This window comes from Coregonus clupeaformis, unplaced genomic scaffold, assembly GCF_020615455.1.
Source record: "Coregonus clupeaformis isolate EN_2021a unplaced genomic scaffold, ASM2061545v1 scaf0173, whole genome shotgun sequence".
Lineage (NCBI taxonomy): Eukaryota > Metazoa > Chordata > Actinopteri > Salmoniformes > Salmonidae > Coregonus > Coregonus clupeaformis.
In genome coordinates this window covers 380,381-402,434 of record NW_025533628.1, presented here as the reverse complement: position 1 = coordinate 402,434, position 22,054 = coordinate 380,381, and the positions used below count along the sequence as shown (strand labels likewise).

At 44.0% G+C, this 22,054-nt stretch overlaps 1 protein-coding gene across 1 annotated transcript in view; it reads right to left on the bottom strand.

Moving 5' to 3' along the window:
• LOC121578767 (regulator of G-protein signaling 7-like) overlaps positions 1–22,054 on the bottom strand; it is a 268,935-nt gene that overhangs the window by 22,706 nt on the left and 224,175 nt on the right. Inside the window, exons 15-16 of the mRNA XM_045213932.1 lie at positions 21,841–22,027; positions 16,951–17,040 (exon numbers count right to left, since the gene is read on the bottom strand). Coding sequence (XP_045069867.1) covers positions 16,951–17,040; positions 21,841–22,027 — 277 coding nt within the window. The remainder of the gene's footprint in view (positions 1–16,950; positions 17,041–21,840; positions 22,028–22,054) is intronic.

Genomic DNA, 22,054 nt, shown 5'->3' with positions numbered 1-22,054 from the left:
GACATTCACAGCTCTATGGAGGGAAGACATTCACAGCTCTATATATTCACAGCTCTATGGAGGGAAGACATTCACAGCTCTATAGAGGGAAGACATTCACAGCTCTATGGAGGGAAGACATTCACAGCTCTATAGAGGGAAGACATTCACAGCTCTATAGAGGGAAGACATTCACAGCTCTATAGAGGGAAGACATTCACAGCTCTATAGAGAGAAGACATTCACAGCTCTATGGAGGGAAGACATTCACAGCTCTATGGAGGGAAGACATTCACAGCTCTATGGAGGGAAGACATTCACAGCTCTATGGAGGGAAGACATTCACAGCTCTATGGATGGAAGACATTCACAGCTCTATGGAGGGAAGACATTCACAGCTCTATGGAGGGAAGACATTCTCAGCTCTATGGATGGAAGACATTCACAGCTCTATGGATGGAAGACATTCACAGCTCTATGGAGGGAAGACATTCACAGCTCTATGGAGGGAAGACATTCTCAGCTCTATATATTCACAGCTCTATGGAGGGAAGACATTCACAGCTCTATAGAGGGAAGACATTCACAGCTCTATGGAGGGAAGACATTCACAGCTCTATATATTCACAGCTCTATAGAGGGAAGACATTCACAGCTCTATAGAGGGAAGACATTCACAGCTCTATATATTCACAGCTCTATAGAGGGAAGACATTCACAGCTCTATAGAGGGAAGACATTCACAGCTCTATATATTCACAGCTCTATAGAGGGAAGACATTCACAGCTCTATGGAGGGAAGACATTCACAGCTCTATGGAGGGAAGACATTCACAGCTCTATGGAGGGAAGACATTCACAGCTCTATAGAGGGAAGACATTCACAGCTCTATGGAGGGAAGACATTCACAGCTCTATAGAGGGAAGACATTCACAGCTCTATAGAGGGAAGACATTCACAGCTCTATATATTCACAGCTCTATAGAGGGAAGACATTCACAGCTCTATGGAGGGAAGACATTCACAGCTCTATATATTCACAGCTCTATGGATGGAAGACATTCACAGCTCTATAGAGGGAAGACATTCACAGCTCTATAGAGGGAAGACATTCACAGCTCTATATATTCACAGCTCTATGGATGGAAGACATTCACAGCTCTATGGAGGGAAGACATTCACAGCTCTATAGAGGGAAGACATTCACAGCTCTATAGAGGGAAGACATTCACAGCTCTATGGAGGGAAGACATTCACAGCTCTATATATTCACAGCTCTATAGAGGGAAGACATTCACAGCTCTATAGAGGGAAGACATTCACAGCTCTATAGAGGGAAGACATTCACAGCTCTATGGAGGGAAGACATTCACAGCTCTATATATTCACAGCTCTATAGAGGGAAGACATTCACAGCTCTATGGAGGGAAGACATTCACAGCTCTATGGAGGGAAGACATTCACAGCTCTATGGAGGGAAGACATTCACAGCTCTATGGAGGGAAGACATTCACAGCTCTATAGAGGGAAGACATTCACAGCTCTATGGAGGGAAGACATTCACAGCTCTATATATTCACAGCTCTATAGAGGGAAGACATTCACAGCTCTATAGAGGGAAGACATTCACAGCTCTATATATTCACAGCTCTATAGAGGGAAGACATTCACAGCTCTATGGAGGGAAGACATTCACAGCTCTATATATTCACAGCTCTATAGAGGGAAGACATTCACAGCTCTATGGAGGGAAGACATTCACAGCTCTATAGAGGGAAGACATTCACAGCTCTATAGAGGGAAGACATTCACAGCTCTATAGAGGGAAGACATTCACAGCTCTATAGAGGGAAGACATTCACAGCTCTATAGAGGGAAGACATTCACAGCTCTATGGAGGGAAGACATTCACAGCTCTATAGAGGGAAGACATTCACAGCTCTATAGAGAGAAGACATTCACAGCTCTATGGAGGGAAGACATTCACAGCTCTATATATTCACAGCTCTATATATTCACAGCTCTATAGAGGGAAGACATGCACAGCTCTATAGAGGGAAGACATTCACAGCTCTATGGAGGGAAGACATTCACAGCTCTATATATTCACAGCTCTATGGATGGAAGACATTCACAGCTCTATGGAGGGAAGACATTCACAGCTCTATAGAGGGAAGACATTCACAGCTCTATGGAGGGAAGACATTCACAGCTCTATAGAGGGAAGACATTCACAGCTCTATAGAGGGAAGACATTCACAGCTCTATGGAGAGAAGACATTCACAGCTCTATATATTCACAGCTCTATGGAGGGAAGACATTCACAGCTCTATAGAGGGAAGACATTCACAGCTCTATGGAGGGAAGACATTCACAGCTCTATATATTCACAGCTCTATAGAGGGAAGACATTCACAGCTCTATATATTCACAGCTCTATAGAGGGAAGACATTCACAGCTCTATATATTCACAGCTCTATGGAGGGAAGACATTCACAGCTCTATATATTCACAGCTCTATAGAGGGAAGACATTCACAGCTCTATATATTCACAGCTCTATAGAGGGAAGACATTCACAGCTCTATGGAGGGAAGACATTCACAGCTCTATGGAGGGAAGACATTCACAGCTCTATATATTCACAGCTCTATAGAGGGAAGACATTCACAGCTCTATATATTCACAGCTCTATGGAGGGAAGACATTCACAGCTCTATAGAGGGAAGACATTCACAGCTCTATAGAGGGAAGACATTCACAGCTCTATGGAGGGAAGACATTCACAGCTCTATAGAGGGAAGACATTCACAGCTCTATAGAGGGAAGACATTCACAGCTCTATAGAGGGAAGACATTCACAGCTCTATAGAGGGAAGACATTCACAGCTCTATAGAGGGAAGACATTCACAGCTCTATAGAGGGAAGACATTCACAGCTCTATAGAGGGAAGACATTCACAGCTCTATGGAGGGAAGACATTCACAGCTCTATGGAGGGAAGACATTCACAGCTCTATAGAGGGAAGACATTCACAGCTCTATGGAGGGAAGACATTCACAGCTCTATAGAGGGAAGACATTCACAGCTCTATGGAGGGAAGACATTCACAGCTCTATAGAGGGAAGACATTCACAGCTCTATGGAGGGAAGACATTCACAGCTCTATATATTCACAGCTCTATGGAGGGAAGACATTCACAGCTCTATAGAGGGAAGACATTCACAGCTCTATGGAGGGAAGACATTCACAGCTCTATATATTCACAGCTCTATGGAGGGAAGACATTCACAGCTCTATAGAGGGAAGACATTCACAGCTCTATGGAGGGAAGACATTCACAGCTCTATGGAGGGAAGACATTCACAGCTCTATAGAGGGAAGACATTCACAGCTCTATGGAGGGAAGACATTCACAGCTCTATAGAGGGAAGACATTCACAGCTCTATGGAGGGAAGACATTCACAGCTCTATATATTCACAGCTCTATGGAGGGAAGACATTCACAGCTCTATATATTCACAGCTCTATGGAGGGAAGACATTCACAGCTCTATATATTCACAGCTCTATGGAGGGAAGACATTCACAGCTCTATGGAGGGAAGACATTCACAGCTCTATGGAGGGAAGACATTCACAGCTCTATGGAGGGAAGACATTCACAGCTCTATATATTCACAGCTCTATGGAGGGAAGACATTCACAGCTCTATGGAGGGAAGACATTCACAGCTCTATAGAGGGAAGACATTCACAGCTCTATGGAGGGAAGACATTCACAGCTCTATATATTCACAGCTCTATGGAGGGAAGACATTCACAGCTCTATAGAGGGAAGACATTCACAGCTCTATAGAGGGAAGACATTCACAGCTCTATGGAGGGAAGACATTCACAGCTCTATGGAGGGAAGACATTCACAGCTCTATAGAGGGAAGACATTCACAGCTCTATAGAGGGAAGACATTCACAGCTCTATGGAGGGAAGACATTCACAGCTCTATAGAGAGAAGACATTCACAGCTCTATGGAGGGAAGACATTCACAGCTCTATAGAGGGAAGACATTCACAGCTCTATGGAGGGAAGACATTCACAGCTCTATATATTCACAGCTCTATGGATGGAAGACATTCACAGCTCTATATATTCACAGCTCTATGGATGGAAGACATTCACAGCTCTATATATTCACAGCTCTATGGATGGAAGACATTCACAGCTCTATATATGCACAGCTCTATGGATGGAAGACATTCACAGCTCTATAGAGGGAAGACATTCACAGCTCTATGGATGGAAGACATTCACAGCTCTATGGATGGAAGACATTCACAGCTCTATAGAGGGAAGACATTCACAGCTCTATGGAGGGAAGACATTCACAGCTCTATATATTCACAGCTCTATGGAGGGAAGACATTCACAGCTCTATGGAGGGAAGACATTCACAGCTCTATGGAGGGAAGACATTCACAGCTCTATGGAGGGAAGACATTCACAGCTCTATATATTCACAGCTCTATGGAGGGAAGAAATTCACAGCTCTATAGAGAGAAGACATTCACAGCTCTATAGAGGGAAGACATTCACAGCTCTATGGAGGGAAGACATTCACAGCTCTATGGAGGGAAGACATTCACAGCTCTATGGAGGGAAGACATTCACAGCTCTATGGAGGGAAGACATTCACAGCTCTATATATTCACAGCTCTATGGAGGGAAGAAATTCACAGCTCTATAGAGAGAAGACATTCACAGCTCTATAGAGGGAAGACATTCACAGCTCTATAGAGGGAAGACATTCACAGCTCTATGGAGGGAAGACATTCACAGCTCTATAGAGGGAAGACATTCACAGCTCTATGGAGGGAAGACATTCACAGCTCTATAGAGGGAAGACATTCACAGCTCTATAGAGGGAAGACATTCACAGCTCTATGGAGGGAAGACATTCACAGCTCTATGGAGGGAAGACATTCACAGCTCTATATATTCACAGCTCTATAGAGGGAAGACATTCACAGCTCTATAGAGGGAAGACATTCACAGCTCTATGGATGGAAGACATTCACAGCTCTATGGAGGGAAGACATTCACAGCTCTATGGAGGGAAGACATTCACAGCTCTATATATTCACAGCTCTATAGAGGGAAGACATGCACAGCTCTATGGAGGGAAGACATTCACAGCTCTATGGAGGGAAGACATTCACAGCTCTATATATTCACAGCTCTATAGAGGGAAGACATTCACAGCTCTATAGAGGGAAGACATTCACAGCTCTATGGAGGGAAGACATTCACAGCTCTATGGAGGGAAGACATTCACAGCTCTATATATTCACAGCTCTATGGAGGGAAGACATTCACAGCTCTATAGAGGGAAGACATTCACAGCTCTATGGAGGGAAGACATTCACAGCTCTATGGAGGGAAGACATTCACAGCTCTATAGAGGGAAGACATTCACAGCTCTATGGATGGAAGACATTCACAGCTCTATGGAGGGAAGACATTCACAGCTCTATATATTCACAGCTCTATGGAGGGAAGACATTCACAGCTCTATATATTCACAGCTCTATGGAGGGAAGACATTCACAGCTCTATATATTCACAGCTCTATGGAGGGAAGACATTCACAGCTCTATATATTCACAGCTCTATAGAGGGAAGACATTCACAGCTCTATATATTCACAGCTCTATGGAGGGAAGACATTCACAGCTCTATGGAGGGAAGACATTCACAGCTCTATAGAGGGAAGACATTCACAGCTCTATAGAGGGAAGACATTCACAGCTCTATGGAGGGAAGACATTCACAGCTCTATGGAGGGAAGACATTCACAGCTCTATAGAGGGAAGACATTCACAGCTCTATAGAGGGAAGACATTCACAGCTCTATAGAGGGAAGACATTCACAGCTCTATGGAGGGAAGACATTCACAGCTCTATATAGGGAAGACATTCACAGCTCTATAGAGGGAAGACATTCACAGCTCTATAGAGGGAAGACATTCACAGCTCTATAGAGGGAAGACATTCACAGCTCTATAGAGGGAAGACATTCACAGCTCTATGGAGGGAAGACATTCACAGCTCTATGGAGGGAAGACATTCACAGCTCTATAGAGGGAAGACATTCACAGCTCTATGGAGGGAAGACATTCACAGCTCTATAGAGGGAAGACATTCACAGCTCTATAGAGGGAAGACATTCACAGCTCTATGGATGGAAGACATTCACAGCTCTATAGAGGGAAGACATTCACAGCTCTATGGAGGGAAGACATTCACAGCTCTATAGAGGGAAGACATTCACAGCTCTATAGAGGGAAGACATTCACAGCTCTATGGAGGGAAGACATTCACAGCTCTATAGAGGGAAGACATTCACAGCTCTATAGAGGGAAGACATTCACAGCTCTATGGATGGAAGACATTCACAGCTCTATAGAGGGAAGACATTCACAGCTCTATGGAGGGAAGACATTCACAGCTCTATAGAGGGAAGACATTCACAGCTCTATGGAGGGAAGACATTCACAGCTCTATGGAGAGAAGACATTCACAGCTCTATATATTCACAGCTCTATAGAGGGAAGACATTCTCAGCTCTATAGAGGGAAGACATTCACAGCTCTATAGAGGGAAGACATTCACAGCTCTATGGAGGGAAGACATTCACAGCTCTATGGAGGGAAGACATTCACAGCTCTATAGAGGGAAGACATTCACAGCTCTATAGATGGAAGACATTCACAGCTCTATGGAGGGAAGACATTCACAGCTCTATGGATGGAAGACATTCACAGCTCTATAGATGGAAGACATTCACAGCTCTATGGAGGGAAGACATTCACAGCTCTATGGAGGGAAGACATTCACAGCTCTATAGAGGGAAGACATTCACAGCTCTATAGAGGGAAGACATTCACAGCTCTATAGATGGAAGACATTCACAGCTCTATGGAGGGAAGACATTCACAGCTCTATGGAGGGAAGACATTCACAGCTCTATGGAGGGAAGACATTCACAGCTCTATAGAGGGAAGACATTCACAGCTCTATGGAGGGAAGACATTCACAGCTCTATGGAGGGAAGACATTCACAGCTCTATGGATGGAAGACATTCACAGCTCTATGGAGGGAAGACATTCACAGCTCTATGGAGGGAAGACATTCACAGCTCTATGGAGGGAAGACATTCACAGCTCTATATATTCACAGCTCTATGGAGGGAAGACATTCACAGCTCTATATATTCACAGCTCTATAGAGGGAAGACATGCACAGCTCTATGGAGGGAAGACATTCACAGCTCTATGGAGGGAAGACATTCACAGCTCTATATATTCACAGCTCTATAGAGGGAAGACATTCACAGCTCTATAGAGGGAAGACATTCACAGCTCTATAGAGGGAAGACATTCACAGCTCTATAGAGGGAAGACATTCACAGCTCTATGGAGGGAAGACATTCACAGCTCTATGGAGGGAAGACATTCACAGCTCTATAGAGGGAAGACATTCACAGCTCTATAGAGGGAAGACATTCACAGCTCTATAGAGGGAAGACATTCACAGCTCTATGGAGGGAAGACATTCACAGCTCTATATAGGGAAGACATTCACAGCTCTATAGAGGGAAGACATTCACAGCTCTATAGAGGGAAGACATTCACAGCTCTATAGAGGGAAGACATTCACAGCTCTATAGAGGGAAGACATTCACAGCTCTATGGAGGGAAGACATTCACAGCTCTATGGAGGGAAGACATTCACAGCTCTATAGAGGGAAGACATTCACAGCTCTATGGAGGGAAGACATTCACAGCTCTATAGAGGGAAGACATTCACAGCTCTATAGAGGGAAGACATTCACAGCTCTATGGATGGAAGACATTCACAGCTCTATAGAGGGAAGACATTCACAGCTCTATGGAGGGAAGACATTCACAGCTCTATAGAGGGAAGACATTCACAGCTCTATAGAGGGAAGACATTCACAGCTCTATGGAGGGAAGACATTCACAGCTCTATAGAGGGAAGACATTCACAGCTCTATAGAGGGAAGACATTCACAGCTCTATGGATGGAAGACATTCACAGCTCTATAGAGGGAAGACATTCACAGCTCTATGGAGGGAAGACATTCACAGCTCTATAGAGGGAAGACATTCACAGCTCTATGGAGGGAAGACATTCACAGCTCTATGGAGAGAAGACATTCACAGCTCTATATATTCACAGCTCTATAGAGGGAAGACATTCTCAGCTCTATAGAGGGAAGACATTCACAGCTCTATAGAGGGAAGACATTCACAGCTCTATAGAGGGAAGACATTCACAGCTCTATAGAGGGAAGACATTCACAGCTCTATGGAGGGAAGAGATTCACAGCTCTATAGATGGAAGACATTCACAGCTCTATGGAGGGAAGACATTCACAGCTCTATGGATGGAAGACATTCACAGCTCTATAGATGGAAGACATTCACAGCTCTATGGAGGGAAGACATTCACAGCTCTATGGAGGGAAGACATTCACAGCTCTATAGAGGGAAGACATTCACAGCTCTATAGAGGGAAGACATTCACAGCTCTATAGATGGAAGACATTCACAGCTCTATGGAGGGAAGACATTCACAGCTCTATGGAGGGAAGACATTCACAGCTCTATGGAGGGAAGACATTCACAGCTCTATGGATGGAAGACATTCACAGCTCTATGGAGGGAAGACATTCACAGCTCTATATATTCACAGCTCTATGGAGGGAAGACATTCACAGCTCTATATATTCACAGCTCTATAGAGGGAAGACATTCACAGCTCTATAGAGGGAAGACATTCACAGCTCTATAGAGGGAAGACATTCACAGCTCTATGGAGGGAAGACATTCACAGCTCTATGGAGGGAAGACATTCACAGCTCTATATATTCACAGCTCTATGGAGGGAAGACATTCACAGCTCTATATATTCACAGCTCTATAGAGGGAAGACATTCACAGCTCTATGGAGGGAAGACATTCACAGCTCTATATATTCACAGCTCTATAGAGGGAAGACATTCACAGCTCTATAGAGGGAAGACATTCACAGCTCTATGGAGAGAAGACATTCACAGCTCTATATATTCACAGCTCTATGGAGGGAAGACATTCAAAGCTCTATAGAGGGAAGACATTCACAGCTCTATGGAGGGAAGACATTCACAGCTCTATGGAGGGAAGACATTCACAGCTCTATAGAGGGAAGACATTCACAGCTCTATGGAGGGAAGACATTCACAGCTCTATGGAGGGAAGACATTCTCAGCTCTATAGAGGGAAGACATTCACAGCTCTATATATTCACAGCTCTATGGAGGGAAGACATTCACAGCTCTATGGAGGGAAGACATTCACAGCTCTATAGAGGGAAGACATGCACAACTCTATGGAGGGAAGACATTCACAGCTCTATAGAGGGAAGACATTCACAGCTCTATAGAGGGAAGACATTCACAGCTCTATGGAGGGAAGACATTCACAGCTCTATAGAGGGAAGACATTCTCAGCTCTATGGAGAGAAGACATTCACAGCTCTATATATTCACAGCTCTATGGAGGGAAGACATTCAAAGCTCTATAGAGGGAAGACATTCACAGCTCTATGGAGGGAAGACATTCACAGCTCTATGGAGGGAAGACATTCACAGCTCTATAGAGGGAAGACATTCACAGCTCTATGGAGGGAAGACATTCACAGCTCTATGGAGGGAAGACATTCTCAGCTCTATAGAGGGAAGACATTCACAGCTCTATGGAGGGAAGACATTCACAGCTCTATGGAGGGAAGACATTCACAGCTCTATAGAGGGAAGACATTCACAGCTCTATGGAGGGAAGACATTCACAGCTCTATAGAGGGAAGACATTCTCAGCTCTATAGAGGGAAGACATTCTCAGCTCTATAGAGGGAAGACATTCTCAGCTCTATATAGGGAAGACATTCACAGCTCTATGGATGGAAGACATTCACAGCTCTATGGAGGGAAGACATTCACAGCTCTATATATTCACAGCTCTATGGAGGGAAGACATTCACAGCTCTATATATTCACAGCTCTATGGAGGGAAGACATTCACAGCTCTATATATTCACAGCTCTATGGAGGGAAGACATTCACAGCTCTATGGAGGGAAGACATTCACAGCTCTATAGAGGGAAGACATTCACAGCTCTATAGAGGGAAGACATTCACAGCTCTATGGAGGGAAGACATTCACAGCTCTATGGAGGGAAGACATTCACAGCTCTATAGAGGGAAGACATTCACAGCTCTATAGAGGGAAGACATTCACAGCTCTATAGAGGGAAGACATTCACAGCTCTATGGAGGGAAGACATTCACAGCTCTATATATTCACAGCTCTATGGAGGGAAGACATTCACAGCTCTATATATTCACAGCTCTATGGAGGGAAGACATTCACAGCTCTATATATTCACAGCTCTATGGAGGGAAGACATTCACAGCTCTATGGAGGGAAGACATTCACAGCTCTATAGAGGGAAGACATTCACAGCTCTATAGAGGGAAGACATTCACAGCTCTATGGAGGGAAGACATTCACAGCTCTATGGAGGAAGACATTCACAGCTCTATAGAGGGAAGACATTCACAGCTCTATAGAGGGAAGACATTCACAGCTCTATAGAGAGAAGACATTCACAGCTCTATGGAGGGAAGACATTCACAGCTCTATGGAGGGAAGACATTCACAGCTCTATAGAGGGAAGACATTCACAGCTCTATAGAGGGAAGACATTCACAGCTCTATGGAGGGAAGACATTCACAGCTCTATGGAGGGAAGACATTCACAGCTCTATAGAGGGAAGACATTCACAGCTCTATAGAGGGAAGACATTCACAGCTCTATGGAGGGAAGACATTCACAGCTCTATAGAGGGAAGACATTCACAGCTCTATAGAGGGAAGACATTCACAGCTCTATGGATGGAAGACATTCACAGCTCTATGGAGGGAAGACATTCACAGCTCTATATATTCACAGCTCTATAGAGGGAAGACATTCACAGCTCTATAGAGGGAAGACATTCACAGCTCTATGGAGAGAAGACATTCACAGCTCTATATATTCACAGCTCTATGGAGGGAAGACATTCAAAGCTCTATAGAGGGAAGACATTCACAGCTCTATGGAGGGAAGACATTCACAGCTCTATGGAGGGAAGACATTCACAGCTCTATAGAGGGAAGACATTCACAGCTCTATAGAGGGAAGACATTCACAGCTCTATAGAGGGAAGACATTCACAGCTCTATAGAGGGAAGACATTCACAGCTCTATGGAGGGAAGACATTCACAGCTCTATAGAGGGAAGACATTCACAGCTCTATATATTCACAGCTCTATGGAGGGAAGACATTCACAGCTCTATGGAGGGAAGACATTCACAGCTCTATGGAGGGAAGACATTCACAGCTCTATAGAGGGAAGACATTCACAGCTCTATATATTCACAGCTCTATGGAGGGAAGACATTCACAGCTCTATAGAGGGAAGACATTCACAGCTCTATGGAGGGAAGACATTCACAGCTCTATGGAGGGAAGACATTCTCAGCTCTATAGAGGGAAGACATTCACAGCTCTATATATTCACAGCTCTATGGAGGGAAGACATTCACAGCTCTATGGAGGGAAGACATTCACAGCTCTATAGAGGGAAGACATGCACAACTCTATGGAGGGAAGACATTCACAGCTCTATAGAGGGAAGACATTCACAGCTCTATAGAGGGAAGACATTCACAGCTCTATGGAGGGAAGACATTCACAGCTCTATAGAGGGAAGACATTCTCAGCTCTATGGAGAGAAGACATTCACAGCTCTATATATTCACAGCTCTATGGAGGGAAGACATTCAAAGCTCTATAGAGGGAAGACATTCACAGCTCTATGGAGGGAAGACATTCACAGCTCTATGGAGGGAAGACATTCACAGCTCTATAGAGGGAAGACATTCACAGCTCTATGGAGGGAAGACATTCACAGCTCTATGGAGGGAAGACATTCTCAGCTCTATAGAGGGAAGACATTCACAGCTCTATGGAGGGAAGACATTCACAGCTCTATGGAGGGAAGACATTCACAGCTCTATAGAGGGAAGACATTCACAGCTCTATGGAGGGAAGACATTCACAGCTCTATAGAGGGAAGACATTCTCAGCTCTATAGAGGGAAGACATTCTCAGCTCTATAGAGGGAAGACATTCTCAGCTCTATATAGGGAAGACATTCACAGCTCTATGGATGGAAGACATTCACAGCTCTATGGAGGGAAGACATTCACAGCTCTATATATTCACAGCTCTATGGAGGGAAGACATTCACAGCTCTATATATTCACAGCTCTATGGAGGGAAGACATTCACAGCTCTATATATTCACAGCTCTATGGAGGGAAGACATTCACAGCTCTATGGAGGGAAGACATTCACAGCTCTATAGAGGGAAGACATTCACAGCTCTATAGAGGGAAGACATTCACAGCTCTATGGAGGGAAGACATTCACAGCTCTATGGAGGGAAGACATTCACAGCTCTATAGAGGGAAGACATTCACAGCTCTATAGAGGGAAGACATTCACAGCTCTATAGAGGGAAGACATTCACAGCTCTATGGAGGGAAGACATTCACAGCTCTATATATTCACAGCTCTATGGAGGGAAGACATTCACAGCTCTATATATTCACAGCTCTATGGAGGGAAGACATTCACAGCTCTATATATTCACAGCTCTATGGAGGGAAGACATTCACAGCTCTATGGAGGGAAGACATTCACAGCTCTATAGAGGGAAGACATTCACAGCTCTATAGAGGGAAGACATTCACAGCTCTATGGAGGGAAGACATTCACAGCTCTATGGAGGGAAGACATTCACAGCTCTATAGAGGGAAGACATTCACAGCTCTATAGAGGGAAGACATTCACAGCTCTATAGAGAGAAGACATTCACAGCTCTATGGAGGGAAGACATTCACAGCTCTATGGAGGGAAGACATTCACAGCTCTATAGAGGGAAGACATTCACAGCTCTATAGAGGGAAGACATTCACAGCTCTATGGAGGGAAGACATTCACAGCTCTATGGAGGGAAGACATTCACAGCTCTATGGAGGGAAGACATTCACAGCTCTATAGAGGGAAGACATTCACAGCTCTATAGAGGGAAGACATTCACAGCTCTATGGAGGGAAGACATTCACAGCTCTATAGAGGGAAGACATTCACAGCTCTATAGAGGGAAGACATTCACAGCTCTATGGATGGAAGACATTCACAGCTCTATGGAGGGAAGACATTCACAGCTCTATATATTCACAGCTCTATGGAGGGAAGACATTCACAGCTCTATATATTCACAGCTCTATAGAGGGAAGACATGCACAGCTCTATGGAGGGAAGACATTCACAGCTCTATGGAGGGAAGACATTCACAGCTCTATATATTCACAGCTCTATAGAGGGAAGACATTCACAGCTCTATGGAGGGAAGACATTCACAGCTCTATAGAGGGAAGACATTCACAGCTCTATGGAGAGAAGACATTCACAGCTCTATGGAGGGAAGACATTCACAGCTCTATGGAGGGAAGACATTCACAGCTCTATGGAGAGAAGACATTCACAGCTCTATGGAGGGAAGACATTCACAGCTCTATGGAGGGAAGACATTCACAGCTCTATGGAGAGAAGACATTCACAGCTCTATATATTCACAGCTCTATGGAGGGAAGACATTCACAGCTCTATATATTCACAGCTCTATGGAGGGAAGACATTCACAGCTCTATATATTCACAGCTCTATAGAGGGAAGACATTCACAGCTCTATATATTCACAGCTCTATGGAGGGAAGACATTCACAGCTCTATAGAGGGAAGACATTCACAGCTCTATAGAGGGAAGACATTCACAGCTCTATATATTCACAGCTCTATGGAGGGAAGACATTCACAGCTCTATGGAGGGAAGACATTCACAGCTCTATAGAGGGAAGACATTCACAGCTCTATAGAGGGAAGACATTCACAGCTCTATGGAGGGAAGACATTCACAGCTCTATAGAGGGAAGACATTCACAGCTCTATAGAGGGAAGACATTCACAGCTCTATAGAGGGAAGACATTCACAGCTCTATGGAGGGAAGACATTCACAGCTCTATAGAGGGAAGACATTCACAGCTCTATAGAGGGAAGACATTCACAGCTCTATAGAGGGAAGACATTCACAGCTCTATGGAGGGAAGACATTCACAGCTCTATATAGGGAAGACATTCACAGCTCTATAGAGGGAAGACATTCACAGCTCTATAGAGGGAAGACATTCACAGCTCTATAGAGGAAGACATTCACAGCTCTATAGAGGGAAGACATTCACAGCTCTATGGAGGGAAGACATTCACAGCTCTATAGAGGGAAGACATTCACAGCTCTATAGAGGGAAGACATTCACAGCTCTATAGAGGGAAGACATTCACAGCTCTATGGAGGGAAGACATTCACAGCTCTATATAGGGAAGACATTCACAGCTCTATAGAGGGAAGACATTCACAGCTCTATAGAGGGAAGACATTCACAGCTCTATAGAGGGAAGACATTCACAGCTCTATAGAGGGAAGACATTCACAGCTCTATGGAGGGAAGACATTCACAGCTCTATGGAGGGAAGACATTCACAGCTCTATAGAGGGAAGACATTCACAGCTCTATGGATGGAAGACATTCACAGCTCTATGGAGGGAAGACATTCACAGCTCTATGGAGGGAAGACATTCACAGCTCTATGGAGGGAAGACATTCACAGCTCTATGGAGGGAAGACATTCACAGCTCTATGGAGGGAAGACATTCACAGCTCTATGGAGGGAAGACATTCACAGCTCTATGGAGGGAAGACATTCACAGCTCTATGGAGGGAAGACATTCACAGCTCTATAGAGGGAAGACATTCACAGCTCTATGGAGGGAAGACATTCACAGCTCTATAGAGGGAAGACATTCACAGCTCTATGGAGGGAAGACATTCACAGCTCTATGGAGGGAAGACATTCACAGCTCTATGGAGGGAAGACATTCACAGCTCTATAGAGGGAAGACATTCACAGCTCTATAGAGGGAAGACATTCACAGCTCTATATATTCACAGCTCTATGGAGGGAAGACATTCACAGCTCTATAGAGGGAAGACATTCACAGCTCTATAGAGGGAAGACATTCACAGCTCTATAGAGGGAAGACATTCACAGCTCTATATATTCACAGCTCTATAGAGGGAAGACATTCACAGCTCTATATATTCACAGCTCTATGGATGGAAGACATTCACAGCTCTATGGATCGGCTGAAGAAAGAAGACACACAAAACAATCTCAAGTCAAAGCAATGAGCAAACAAGAAAGAAACACTTTAAACTAAAAGAAAAGAACACTGACACTCACTAACATATTTTACAGAACCACAATAAAACAACTCTGTCAATAATACAGAGCTCTACCGGTGATTGGTGAAGGCTGCTGGGATTGTTATAACAGTGTCCTGTGTGAGGATCCAAGGGCTCAGATCAGCTTGACAAATGGCTGACAACAACCAGACCCTTTCTCATCCACAGAAGAGGGGAGGGGGGGCACTGGGCCTGTTTGACACCTCACACCTTGGTCGTAAATTTTAAGCAGGAGAGGATTTTTTAGTTTTCTAATGAGATCATTGTTTTTCATATAAGCTTTGCACAGTGATTAGCCACGCCCCGAGGGAGCTCAGAGAGTGTGTCAGCGTGACGGAACGCCGCTTTTACCCAGAGTGTATAAAAGGATCGGTTAAGAATGAACATATCAGACCAGAAAGCATGGAGCGGTGGTCTACACGCTTGAAATGGTTTGGAACTTTGAAGACTGCAGCTGTGCCTGTAAAGAGGTTCAAATTCTTGACTCTCCACACGAGCTAAGATGCTGTTCTGAAGAAACTCACCACTGGTGACCGGACAACTAAGAAGAAAGACATTGTGACCAATCAAAGCCTTACACCCACAGGACCACCAGCAAAACCCTTTTCAAGAAGGCTTGGTCCGACAGAGATAAACGGTGAATGAAGGCCTTCAAACACGTAAATACATTCGTGATTTCTTACTCCAAACGGGCGGTGGGTTTGTGTGCAAAGCAAATTATTACTGTGAGCGTAGTTTCCAAATGTACGATAAGTGTTGTGTCTCTCTCTCTCCCTCTCTCTACCCCTCCCTCTTTTGGTAACCAAGCAGTCATGTTGTTGTTAGTCCGCTAGGGACTTTTTCTCATGTATTAGTTAGTTAGTAAATAAATAATTAAGCCAATTTGTGTAGTGTTGAATCATAAGTAAAGCTGGGGTTCTTGCAGATCCAAGAAGTCTACGACCGTTCAGAATGACGACTGATAAGAGGTAATGATTAATACGTTGACCGTTTTATACATATTGATAGGTAAAGACCTTTTTAGAGTTTAATTTGGGAGATGGTAACTCTATAAACAACTTCTTCCGTGGTTCCCCAAATCCTAATGAGTTAACTGTTACATGATTAATTTAGTCGAGTAACAATTAAACATAGTTAGTTGATTTCAATAAATAACAGTCATCAGATTAATGAAAGTCACGTCACGACAACAGTGATAGGTGCTGTACTGTAGACGCCATAGTTGAGCCTCCTGATAACCCTGTCCTGCTGGCTCTGCTGCCAATACAAGGAGATGATATTGTCTTTTGATTGATGTTTGACTGATGTTTCCATATATTGATTTGGAGTGTAATTCCTCTGCCCATTCCCGAGCTGTAGTAACCCTCCAGAGATACAGGTATGACCCAGAGTCAGAAGTCCGTCTCCAACCTCCTCAGCCAGTTGTTTACCTTTTTCTTGGCCTGTAGCAGCTCCTGGTAGGCATTGGAGCGGAGGAAGCGGCTGTAGGAATCACTCTTCATCAGCTTGTAGATGTGCTCCTGAAACAGAGAAGGTACATTCCAACCTAACTGTGTACCAACCCAGCCATAACCCCACATCTATTATCTGACTCCATAGAAGCATTGTTTACACCTTGATCTGATCAATATGATCCAATCCCTATGGGGCCGATTCAGACTTTACGCCTTTCCTACATATGCCTTTCCTACGCACTTCTCAGTATTTGGTATTCAGACTTAACTTATTCAGTTGCGTAACGCGCTCTGCAGGTGTGGCTTCCTTGCTGGCTCTGATTACATTTCATTCAACTGTTGAAAACCCTCCTACTTGCTGGCCAAATGATTTTCTCGTGGAGTTTTCATTCAATAGGGTTTTCAGAACATTTATCTTGCCATCCCTTTAAATATGATTTACCTTTTAGTTAGAATTTTGTCAACAGACTCAATTGAATATATGGACAGAATGGTTCAGAATATTATGGATCAATGAAAGAAAGCCACTTAAATATTAATCTCCATTTCAACACCAATTGGTAGATTTAAAAATACTCTGATCTTGTAGATTTTTTACATTTAGGCAAGTATTTATGAATCATAAACAACTGGTTTGGAGAGCCTTTACGCACTAAAGAAAGAAAACGGTGGGTTTGATTCATTCTGAAAATAGCCACATTCAGTTCATCAACCCACGGTGCTGTTGGAAGATTAGTGTACATAGAGTTATAATAGGGAGAATAGTGTCCAATAGTAGGCTACACCCTCGTCTGTTGCCTGCACTAACCATGGAACTGTGTGATGACACGGCCAAGTACTGCGCCATGCGTCGGGTTCAAACTGTTAGGGCCTGGTCTGTGTTCCGCTCCGTAACCATTTAATTAGCCTACATGTCTTATATTATCAGGGGTTACTAATGATCCTCAGCAACAACCACACGGCCGTGACGACGTTTACCGAGGAAGCAAAATGAAGGTAAACGAAACAATGTAATGAAATGGAATGATAATGTAGACTATACCAACTGAAGGGAACTAACAGTAAACTGGCAGTTAATATGTCATACAGTGCATTCGGAAAGTATTCAGACCCCTTGACTTTTTCCACATCTTGTTACGTTACAGCCTTATTCTAAAATTGATTAAATTGTTTTTTCCCCCTCATCAATCTACACACAATACCCCATAATAACAAAGCAAAAACTGGTTTTTAGAAATGTTAGTAAATAAAAAACTGAAATATCACATTTAACTAAGTATTCAGACCCTTTACCCAGTACTTTGTTGAAGCACCTTTGGCAGCGATTACAGCCTTGAGTCTTCTTGGGTATGACGCTACAAGCTTGGCACACCTGTATTTGGGGAGTTTCTTCCATTCTTCTCTGCAGATCCTCTCAAGCTCTGTCAAGTTGGATGGGGAGCGTCGCTGCACAGCTATTTTCAGGTCTCTCCAGAGATGTTCGATCGGGTTCAAGTCCGGGCTCTGGCTGGGCCACTCAAGGACATTGAGACTTGTCCCGAAGCCACTCCTGCGTTGTCTTGGCTGTGTGCTTAGGGTCGTTGTCCTGTTGGAAGGTGAACCTTCACCCCAGTCTGAGGTCCTGAGCGCTATGGAGCAGGTTTTCATCAAGGATCTCTCTGTGCTTTGCTCCGTTCATCTTTCCCTCGATCCTGACTAGTCTCTCAGTCCCTGCCGCTGAAAAACATCCCCACAGCATGATGCTGCCACCACCATACTTCACCGTAGGGATGGTGCCAGGTTTCCTCCAGACGTGACGCTTGGCATTCAGGCCAAAGAGTTCAATCTTGGTTTCATCAGATCAGAGAATCTTGTTTCTCATGGTCTGAGAGTCTTTAGGTGCCTTTTGGCAAACTCCAAGCGGGATGTCATGTGCCTTTTACTGAGGAGTGGCTTCCGTCTGGCCACTCTACCATAAAGGCCTGAGTGTGGAGTGCTGCAGAGATGGTTGTCCTTCTGGAAGGTTCTCCCATCTCCACAGAGAAACTCTGGAGCTCTGTCAGAGTGACCATCGGGTTCTTGGTCACCTCCCTGACCAAGGCCCTTCTCCCTCGATTCCTCAGTTTGGCTGGGCAGCCAGCTATAGGAAGAGTCTTGGTGGTTCCAAACTTCTTCCATTTAAGAATGATGGAGGCCACTGTGTTCTTGGGGACCTTCAATGCTGCAGAAATGTTTTGGTACCCTTCCCCAGATCTGTGCCTCGACACAATCCTTTCTCGGAGCTCTACGGACAATTCCTTTGACCTCATGGCTTGGTTTTTGCTCTGACATGCATTGTCAACTGTGGGACCTTATATAGACAGGTGTGTGCCTTTCCAAATCATGTCCAATCAATTGAATTTACCACAGGTGGACTCCAATCAAGTTGTAGAAACATCTCAAGGATGATCAATGGAAACAGGATGCACCTGAGCTCAATTTCGAGTCTCATAGCAAAAGTCATTTAGCAGACGCTCTTATCCAGAGCGACTTACAAATAGGTGCATTCAACTTGTGATAGCTAGTGGGACAACCTCCCAATATTTTTTAAAACATATATATATATATATTTTTTTGAAGTATTTTTTTCATATACAGTGGGGAGAACAAGTATTTGATACACTGCCGATTTTGCAGGTTTTCCTACTTACAAAGCATGAAGAGGTCTGTAATTCTTATCATAGGTACACTTCAACTGTGAGAGACGGAATCTAAAATGATTTTTAAGTAATTCATTTGCATTTTATTGCATGACATATGTATTTGATCACCTACCAACCAGTAAGAATTCTGTCTCTCACAGACCTGTTAGTTTTTCTTTAAGAAGCCCTCCTGTTCTCTACTCATTACCTGTATTAACTGCACCTGTTTGAACTTGTTACCTGTATAAAAGACACCCGTCTACACACTCAATCAAACAGACTCCAACCTCTCCACAATGGCCAAGACCAGAGAGCTGTGTAAGGACATCAGGGATAAAATGGTAGACCTGCACAAGGCTGGGATGGGCTACAGGACAATAGGCAAGCAGCTTGGTGAGAAGGCAACAACTGTTGGCTCAATTATTAGAAAATGGAAGAAGTTCAAGATGACAGTCAATCACCCTCGGTCTGGGGCTCCATGCAGATCTCACCTCGTGGGGCATCAATGATCAAGAGGAAGGTGAAGGATCAGCCCAGAACTACACGGCAGGACCTGGTCAATGACCTGAAGAGAGCTGGGACCACAGTCTCAAAGAAAACCATTAGTAACACACTACGCCGTCATGGATTAAAATCCTGCAGCGCACGCAAGGTCCCCCTGCTCAAGCCAGCGCATGTCCAGGCCCGTCTGAAGTTTGCCAATGACCATCTGGATGATCCAGAGGAGGAATGGGAGAAGGTCATGTGGTCTGATGAGACAAAAATAGAGCTTTTTGGTCTAAACTCCACTCGCCGTGTTTGGAGGAAGAAGAAGGATGAGTACAACCCCAAGAACACCATCCCAACCGTGACGCATGGAGGTGGAAACATCATTCTTTGGAGATGCTTTTCTGCAAAGGGGACAGGACGACTGCACCGTATTGAGGGGAGGATGGATGGGGCCATGTATTGCGAGATCTTGGCCAACAACCTCCTTCCCTCAGTAAGAGCATTGAAGATGGGTCGTGGCTGGGTCTTCCAGTATGACAATGACCCGAAACACACAGCCAGGGCAACTAAGGAGTGGCTCCGTAAGAAGCATCTCAAGGTCCTGGAGTGGCCTAGCCAGTCTCCAGACCTGAACCCAATAGAAAATATTTGGAGGGAGCTGAAAGTCTGTATTGCCCAGCGACAGCCCCGAAACCTGAAGGATCTGGAGAAGGTCTGTATGGAGGAGTGGGCCAAAATCCCTGCTGCAGTGTGTGCAAACCTGGTCAAGACCTACAGGAAACGTATGATCTCTGTAATTGCAAACAAAGGTTTCTGTACCAAATATTAAGTTCTTTCTTTTCTGATGTATCAAATACTTAAGTCATGCAATAAAATGCAAATTAATTACTTAAAAATCATACAATGTGATTTTCTGGATTTTTGTTTTAGATTCCGTCTCTCACAGTTGAAGTGTCCCTATGATAAAAATTACAGACCTCTACATGCTTTGTAAGTAGGAAAACCTGCAAAATCGGCAGTGTATCAAATACTTGTTCTCCCCACTGTACATATATATTTTTCATTTAATGGGGAGGTGGGGCAGGGGGGGTAGAATGATTACTGTTATACTATTCCAGGTATTCCTTAAAGAGGTATTTACATAAGGTATACTTATGTAATTAAGGTATTTATGTTTTTTATTTGTAATAAATTTGCTTTGTCATTATGGGGTATTGTGTATAGATTGATGAGGACATTTTTGATTTAATCCATTTTAGAATAAGGCTGTAACGTAACAAAATGAGGAAAAGGTCAAGGGGTCTGAATACTTTCCGAATGCACTGTATATGCTTTTTCCATTTGGAACCGACAGATATTCTTTAAAAATAACATTTATGTATTTATTTTAAGGCAATTACTGATGCCATAAGTCAATGTTTACACTTGATTGATATCCAGATACAATGGGTCCCTGATTACCTTCAGAGGTGGACAGGAGGATCTGATCACAATCATATTACAATGTATTTTTAATCGTCTGCACCTGTCTAAAAATGTGGACAAAATCAGAATGTGGACAAGATCAGAACAAAGGAGGCATGTTAGCACCAGGTATAAACGGGGCTAGAGAGTCACAAATAAGTCATTAACAGAACATTTGTTCCTATTCAGCTGCAGCATTCTACTCTCCCCATCCAAACACTACATTCTGACTCCTCACAGACACACTACAGACCTGTGCGTCCTCGAAGGCATATCGTCCGGGGTCCTTGACGTTCTGTGTGGTCTTGGCGTAGCTCTTGGAGTCAACGTTAATGGCACTGGGGGCCCCTGGGGCCAAGAACTCCTGCCAGATCTCCTGGACCCTGGTAGGGACCTCCCGGATCGGCCTCTTCTTCACCTCCTGAACCGCCAGCCAGAACCTGGACCACAGACAGATAATAAAAGGA